Source organism: Limulus polyphemus, unplaced genomic scaffold, assembly GCF_000517525.1.
Source record: "Limulus polyphemus unplaced genomic scaffold, Limulus_polyphemus-2.1.2 Scaffold1148, whole genome shotgun sequence".
NCBI lineage: Eukaryota > Metazoa > Arthropoda > Merostomata > Xiphosura > Limulidae > Limulus > Limulus polyphemus.
In genome coordinates, this window is record NW_013666758.1 from 193,376 (window position 1) to 202,248 (window position 8,873).

An 8,873-nucleotide genomic window follows, 5' to 3' on the forward strand; every position below is an offset into this window, starting at 1 on the left:
GGATAAAATAGGGATAATGACATGCTAAGACAAAATGTGTCGTGTGTTACACAAGTGGAAATTCAGGATTTTTTATATATTTCCTTTTAGAATTAAGAACGTAAAACTTGTATACTATTAAAATCTGGATTATTAGCTAAGATTTTATGCTATTCTAATTGGTATAACATAAACAAAAAGTAGTTTAATAAAACTTTGAATGTAAGACACTAAAGCCTCGTGTCATGTGCAGTAAAGGGTACCTGGGGTGATAGGGTTAAATAAATAATTATATAAAACTTTTTTTTTATTTCTTTAAATTAATTGATTAATTTTAAGTGTTACCTGTAGTGTTCATTTAGGTATTTAACTCTACTTCAACCAGCTGGGTGAATCCTGCCCTATAGGAAAAAATTGCATTATTGATTTTTTAAACAAATTATTCAAAATATACTTATGATAATTTTTTCAGAGATTTTTTTATACTTCAGTTTTGAAGTGTATTTGATAAAGAGCATAATACAGTACTCATACCCCTAAAAAATAGCACCAATTTGACCTTGTAACTTGAATATAAGTGTAGTTTTATTGTGTCTAGCCAATCATTGTTTTTCAACCTTGGTTGTCATGGTGTGATTTTAATTGCCTTATCTCAGCTTTGAGAAGTCGCAGGTTAGTGATCTTAAATACATTATGAAAGTTCTTTTCAGTTCAGCAGATATTAAAACAAACAAAAGCTTAGATTGGTGATATGTTGCTAGAAACAAAGATGTTTGTGAACAATTTACCCTACAGTTACAGCTTTGGTTTCTTTTTAAAAACTTTCTTTATCATTTTATACTTTATATGAATTATGAAGTTGCAGTATAATAGGAAAACAAATGTTTTTTTTGTGGAATAAGATGAGGTACTCAACTGTATCAAGTTCCATTTTGCTGAAAGGGCTGCTATTTCTTAAGCTTTGTTGGGCCAAGTAACTGAAAATAAGTCACTGATGTAAATATGTAAAAGTATATGTATGAATTTAATAGGTTTAAAACCTGTTATGCAAGTTAATTATTAATAATTTGAAACAAAATTAGCTAACACTATTTATATCTTTGTCACTTAATCATCTGCTCGCTTTCTTTATACTTGACGCCAATGTATTGCACGTGATGTTCAATAGTCTCAACATCAATGAATTATTAACAAAACTTCCTACAGTTGTCTGTCTATAACTCTTATTATAACAAAAACTAAATAATAACAAAATCTCCAATCATAAAAATAAATTAATCAATAATATCTAAACTAAACAGTCTTTTATATCATGACAGTTTTTTATAGATTAAATTCTTTAAAGTTTTAGAAGCATTGTGTATTTAAAAATTATGTGAAAGCTGTTGATTTAGAAAATGAAGCAATACTATCTGAATATATAATGGTTTTCTGTCTTGTTTAACTACTAAACTAAAAAACAAATTCCAACACAAATATTTCATGGAACTGAGTTATTTTGCCTATTTCAGGAATGTTTTATCACAATGATCTAGCTGAAATGAAGAGTTCTGTAATACTTGAAACTAGTTTTCAATGAGTTATATAGTCTGTAATATAAGATGTGAGCCAGTGTGTATTTCTTATTTTGGCCAACTTTAGACTAAATCATTGTTATTTTTCTTTCTCAACAGTTTATTACAGAAGCTTATACTGTGGATGATGTGCTAATGTTTCTCACCAGAGAGGATTTAAGACGACTTGGACTCAGGTTTGAAACTTGTCATTATACAATAGTGAAATTTTCTGTTTACATTATGTGAAAGCAAAGAAATACTTACATAAAAAAAAATAATAAAAATTTCAGTCTTGTAATTTATTTTGTTTCATTGACATTAATAAACATCTATTCTCTCTTGTCACTGTAACAGAGGTGGAATGGAACTGCGAGTTTGGAGAGCAATTGTTGATCACCGAAAGAAATCATCCACACAAAATCATCCTACGAAAAACAAGTAAAAGTATTAGCTGTTTACTGACATCAATATGTAGATTATTTGATCATTTTCCTGTACACACATTTTTTGAAGGTACTGTTTCATATTCATAAAACCACCTCGTGGGGAAGAAGGATCTTAAAAATTCATTTTTTCAGATCCTCGTGTAGTTACTTGGTTTTTTTCATGCAGATTGTCTGAGCTGTTACTAGAAAGCTGTTATACCCATTGTTGTTGCAGTTTAAATTTTAATAAAAACTACTTGTTACAAACCCTATTTTTGTTGTTTGTAAGAAATCAAAATAATAAATGGCTTAATTATTTTGAATCAGTGTGTCATTATATTGTCTGGTTTCTTACTTTATATAAGCTTAGTTTCATAGTCTCCATAAGATGAAAGTATGACGTTCTTTATAAACATGTCTGTATAGTGTCAGTTACAAAGTTTAATCTCCAAATTATTTCAGACAGTCTGTAACCAGAGTACATTACAGAGGTATATGTGTCTGCTTCTTAAAGTAGTCTATAGACAAAAATTTGTTGGTAAACTGTTCCAGACACAGTCTTTGAGCACTGGACAGTAAAATTATCTGTAAACTATACTACACAATTATGACCAATGTACATTACAAAAATTTAAATGTAAACTTCTCCAAATGAGAAATATATCGTTGTGAAAAAATATGTCAAACAAGTCTCTAACAGTGTCAATATAATTGAGAATTACAGAAAACAGAACATAACAAAATGAAACAAGTTTAGTCATAAATACAAAATTATAACAAAATTAAGTTTAAAGAAATACATTACAAATTTTGAAGTTACAAGCAGAGTTAAAAGTCAACAATTTACAAGTAGATAATTATAAGGACCAACCATTTATAAATATAAGAGAGTATTTTAATTTTCCATCTAGGAATAAGAATTAGGTTATAAGATAATCTGAGTTTGGTATACCTAGTGATTTTCAACTGCATCTCTCTCTCTATCAGCTTTTCAGATTCTCAAATGTAATTCAGTTACCTAAACTTTGAACAAGAGACTAAGAGTGAAAGACTTGTTTTCATTTTACCAGTTTCTCTGAGCATGAGACAACATCATTTATGTAGGGGACTTTCTTCAAAAGAAACTGAAATAAAACAATCATCAAAGTACTACTGAACTTTTACTCTCAATTTAAGTAATTGGATTTTATCTAAATTTTAATGCTCTGTTGCCCCAGGTATGTTTAAAAAAAATTATCATGAAATAATTGGCCTTATTTTCTAATAAAAGTAGCATCTATACTTTTCACTGGAACTGATAGATAACATTTTTGACAAAACACTTTCCTTGCCTATAAGAAGAATTAGTAAGGCAAGTTTCTTTACAGTTCTGATTGGTAGATTGTATTGTTTCACAGCCTTTCAAAACTGTTTAGTTAATTTATAATTAACATACAGAATAACCCATGTTCCATGTTAAGAGAGTGATGTTGGATTCCAAATTATTTTTGTTTTTGTGATATGGTGAATGTATTTTGAGTTCTGTTTTATTTTAATGTTTCTGACATTCATCATAAATACTTGTTATATATGTGTTTAGGTAATTTTTGTTTACCAGAAACTACCTAAGTTCAGTTGTTTATTGTGTATGCTATATTTTTATCAGAGAACAAGCACCATATTCTGTAGAGTTGACCAATACTCTTTCTCTTATTGCAAAGAGTAGTGTGATCTGTAATGTAAAGTTATTGATTTTGGATATATTTTCTTTACTCTGTAAATAATTGTGGATCTATCTGTTCAAGTTAACAGTATATCCTGAAATGTATGATTATGTGTTTCTAGAGTTAAGTTTATTGCTGGATGTCCCAAGTTGAAATGCTTGTGAAACTTAAAGTAATTTATAAAACCATGATTCTAAGTACATTCCTAGATCTAGAATAATCATATGGTGTCAAGTGAATGCAAAAATCAAGTCCAGAATGTGCATAAAAATCACTTAAATCAATACTGTGATCATACTAATCATTGAAATACTTTGAATTTGTCAGTAAAAATGATTTTTAAGTCTGAAATAACTCTTTCCTAAAATATATATATGAGCTACTTCACCAATATTTTGGATAGTCCAAGAAGGATGAGATGAGGTTGTGTGTCAAAAGCTCAGTCATTGCCTTGATACTTTCTTCAGTGGTATTGAAGAATAAAGAAAAATTAAATCAGAGTTGAATGTAAATTATCAGGTTATGTTTTGAGAGTCTATGTTTTAACTTGTGTAAGAAGTCCTATGTAACTGACATTAGAGTCAACAAGTCATGGAGATATTGTTCTTCAATTAACTTTCCAGTTATGAAAAGATCCTCCTACCAGGAAAAAAAAACCATCTAGAGCATGGTTTTTCAACTGGTGTATTGTGGCACAATGGTCTGCAATTCTAGACAAGTCACATGTGTGAAGAATAAATAAGTGAAAAGTATCATTTCTATAAATTAATTTTGTGGATGAAACCAAAGTATATTCTGTCTTGTTGCTGTTTCAGTGTACAGGCATGAGATGTTACATAGCATTATGCTCTAATGATGACTTGTACTTCATGTGGCAATAAGAGTGGCGTGTTGGGCTGCATTTTCCTAAGGTGTTGGGGTGGTACCAAATGACATTTTCTGTTAAAGTTGGTGTTCCTTAGGCAAGAAAGGATTGGAAGGCACTGATCTAGAGGACAATACTGACTATTTCAAGCTTCAGCAAGATTCCATGGATAAAATAGAAACTATACTCAAATATACATAAAGTGTTTGGAACAGTTAAAGATGACTTTGATGACATTTAAACATGGAAATTGTATGGCTTGCCTAAGCGGCATAAATCTAGTCTATCTTTACTCCTTGTTTTCTTCTTTTTGGTTATTCACAGACAACTTGACTAGATTAATGGAAAAACTTCTCCATAGCCTGTTAACCCCGATATATTTTCACAAAAACAACTCAACACAATCTGACATCATGATATTCATCTTTGATGCAATATTACTGTATTTTTCAATACTCTCCGAAAAACAATTTATTGCGATATTCTCAGGTTCACTGATTCCAGACAGATAAAAGTATCTTCACAAATAACTAAGAGCTCACTAAGAAAAAAAAATTAAATAATTAAAACTGAAAATTTGACTCAACTGAGTTATAGAAAAGAGACTGAAACACAGTGTTGAACACAATAAAATCAGATGAGTGCACAGGACCTTGGATGGCACTCTTAGATATTTTGGAGGGTTCTGAGGATATTCCATTCTAGACTGAGAGTGTGACATTATATACACACGCAGTCAATGTTGTCTTTCTCTCCCAGAGTGCAGGCTCTACCCACATCATTGGTTGTCCAAGAAATAGATCACCAATATGTCTGTGAGAAATGTCTTTAAAATACCCAAGATTGACACTTACCTGTACTGTGTGTAACTAGCACAGGCGCAATCTGAGGGTTGCGGGTTCGAATCCCCATCACACCAAACATGCTCGCCCTTTTAGCCGTGGGGCGTTATAATGTAACGGTCAATCCCACTATTTACTGGTAAAAGAGTAGCCCAAGAGTTGGTGGTGGGTGGTGATGACTAGCTGCCTTCCCTCTTGTCTTACACTGCTAAATTAGGGATGGCTAGTGCAGATAGCCCTCGTGCAAAATTCAAAACAAACAAACTAGCACAGGAAATAAGGTCAATATTCACAAGATGGGTCTCTTATATGTGAAATTCTACAAGCATATATTACTGAAAATATTTGTTTACATTTTTAAGCTAAAAGTTAAGGAAAAATATGGTACCACAGTATCAAGACAATTACTGAATAACTGATGGTGTTTTATTTTCAGTTAAAAAGAAAAGACAATATCTCAACACAATTTTACACAACAGTAGAGTTCTTCCAGGAAATCTGAGACTTCTTACAACTGTGTTTTTAGTGTAAGAATAAATAGGTTGGACAGGTTTTTAGATAGATAAACAAAAAAGGATAGCTCAGTGTGCATACTCACAGATGATAGCAGACAGTCTTTACTCCTCCCTGGTCAGTATTTAGTGTCAAGGTTTTCCTTAACTTAAGACTGAAGACTCCAATATCAAACACTAGAGAAGCAGATCTTCACAGAAACTAGGTTTAATCCAGGCTCAAGAAAACACTTGTATTTCAAGTGTATTGAAAAATTAAAATGCAAACCCACCATAGCTCACCGATGTAATTGTAGACCTGAGTTTCAAGAGATTCCTGATTCAGAATGGTGGGAGCCTTAATACAAGTGTAATTTTTTGTTTTGTATCACTATTTTAATTTGTTTTATTTTTGCAATTTGATAATTTCCAGATTATAAGTTGTAACTTGCACTCAACAGTACATGTATACAATGTTGTGCATTGATTTCAAGTGGAATAGTATATTTTACAATAAAGACTTAAGGATCATGTACATTACATGACATAAATCAGTAGGTGTAGGTTAACAGTTCATTACTTTCATAATTATGTTTTATCCATACATACTAGCATAACAAACTGTACTGTGTGTAACTAGCACAGGTGCAATCTGAGGGTCGCGGGTTCCATCCCCATCACACCAAACATGCTCACCCTTTCAGCCTTGGGGACGTTATAATGTGACGGTCAATCCCACTATTCGCTGGTAAAAGAGTTGGTGGTGGATGGTGATGACTAGCTGCCTTCCCTCTAGTCTTACACTGCTAAATTAGGGATGGCTAGCGCAGATAGCCTTCGTGTAGCTTTATGCGAAATTCAAAACAAACAAATTAGCACAGGAAATAAGGTCAATATTCAAAAGATGGGTCTCTTATATGTGAAATTCTACAAGCATATATAACTGAAAATATTTGTTTACATTTTTAAGCTAAAAGTTAAGTTGGGCCAGTATGTCATGGCTGTCTCATTCTCTAAACTAAACTAACAAAATTAATTAAAATAAAAGTTAAAATCTTAAAGTCAGCCCTACTCATTCATATAATTATCAAGCTTTCTATTAAAACTCACTTAAATTTACTACCTCCACAACATCTGAAGGCAACCCATTCCAAAGGCCAACCACCCAATTACAAAAATAAAACTGTCTTAGCTGAAAATTCCTACCTTGCCAAAATTTATATGTGTTCCCTTGCCCTACCATTGCTCACCATTAAGTATGGAAAAAGATGATGCATCAACCCTATCAATTCACTTTACAATCTTAAACACCTTAATCACATTCCCTTCAACTTCATAATACTCCAAATGTGACCTATACAATGAAATTATAACATCTTTAGATTTGTATTCAATATTTCTGTAGATTCAACCTAAAATCCTATTTTCCCTACCACAGCAACAACACTGAGGTTGAATGGCTTAACAGACTGATCAGCCATTACACCAAGATCCCCTTCTTTCATAACACTGTTAAGGTTATTTCCATCCACATTTATATTTATAATTTCAAATTATAAATATGCACATGTATTATCTTGCAATTATTATAATTAAAACCCATCTGCCATTTATTTGACCAAATCACTAAATGATCTAAATCCTTTTATATAGCAGCAGCATCCTCTTCACAGCAACAACAAAGACTTGAATATTAAGGGATTTTGGCACTGATCTATTTGTAAAGACACATTATAAGCATTGTATATTTGTTTAGGCCAGAAAATCTTGCTAAGACAACAAATCAATACCAGCTTTCATGTTAGTTAAAAAAGTAAAAGAAAGAAACTTCAGTGAATTTAGAAAAAGTTTTATATTAATTTGTGTGAAGATAGGTTATTTTATTGTTACAAATTGCAGAAAAATACATAAAATTATTTGCTTAGATTCTGAAGAAAGATTTTTAAATTAAAAAAAATATCATTATTTAATTTTCCTCCTTTTAATGTGAAGTGAAAAAGAAGGTGCTAATGAAAGGGTGTCATGTAGCTTATTTAAAACACTAAATTTAAGACAAGTTTAGCAAGTATGGGCAGACTGAAGGTTACTTCAGTCGTCTAGAAGTTGGTTTTTGTTGTCTCGTTGTACTTGAAATTTACGGCAAATGTAAGTAATTTATTAACCATTTCTTCATCTATGTCATTGATGTAAATCAAGAAGAGCAAAGGTCCTAAGATTAAGCCCTGAGATATCCCACTTGTGACTTTAATCCAGTTTGACTGAACCCCATTTATAACAACTTTCTGCTTTCTTCCATCCAGCCACTTTTCTATCCAATTAGCTAACTTATCCCACACACCTGTAGATTTTTTTTATATAAGCCTTTTATGTGGCACTTTGTCGAATGCTTTCTGAAAATCCAGATGCACCAAACCTACATCTTTATCCTCATTTACATAGCAGTAACCTTTTCAAGGAATGTCAGAAGATTTGGAAGGTCAGATATTTCCTTAGTGAAACCATGATGACTATCCAATAAAATACTAAACTTTGTTAAATGTCTTTGCAAAGCATCTGTTATCAGACTTTGTAAAACCTTTCCCACAACTAATGTAAGACTAATAGGCCTACAATTACTAGGACAGTTTTTATTATCTCCCTTGAATCAAAAATAAGTTAAACATTTCCTTAGAAATGGTGATTCACTAGATATCTCATTAATTATGTCTTCTGTTTTAAGTTTTAACAGAATGTCTTTTTTTTTTTCTGCTGCTAAAACAGGCAGTGACGACAACTGATCATCAGTCATGGTGGATTGAAGTCTGTTTCTTAAAATTCTAAGTTTGCTCATTGCTCTTTCTGCAGATACATTTGATACTGTAAGGATGCTGTACAGAATAAATACAAGCAATCACCATCCAATAAATATCCCTCCGAGGAGAATAGCTCCAGCAAAGCGACAAGAAATAGAGAAGGTCATGGATGGTCTAATTAAGTCGTGTTAGTCCAGAAGAAGGATGGGACCCAACGTTG

The 8,873-nt window shown here is 31.7% G+C and overlaps 1 protein-coding gene across 8 annotated transcripts in view; it reads left to right on the top strand.

The window, feature by feature from the left end:
* Nucleotides 1-2,283, top strand: part of LOC106462352 (mitogen-activated protein kinase kinase kinase 5-like) — a 151,359-nt gene extending 149,076 nt beyond the window's left edge. For all 8 annotated transcript variants that reach the window (XM_013922265.2, XM_013922266.2, XM_013922269.2 and 5 more), the window contains 2 exons: nucleotides 1,653-1,729; nucleotides 1,890-2,283. In XM_013922265.2, the coding sequence (XP_013777719.1) occupies nucleotides 1,653-1,729; nucleotides 1,890-1,977 (165 nt within the window). In that variant the 3' untranslated portion in view covers nucleotides 1,978-2,283. The remainder of the gene's footprint in view (nucleotides 1-1,652; nucleotides 1,730-1,889) is intronic.
* Nucleotides 2,284-8,873: the final 6,590 nt, after the last annotated feature.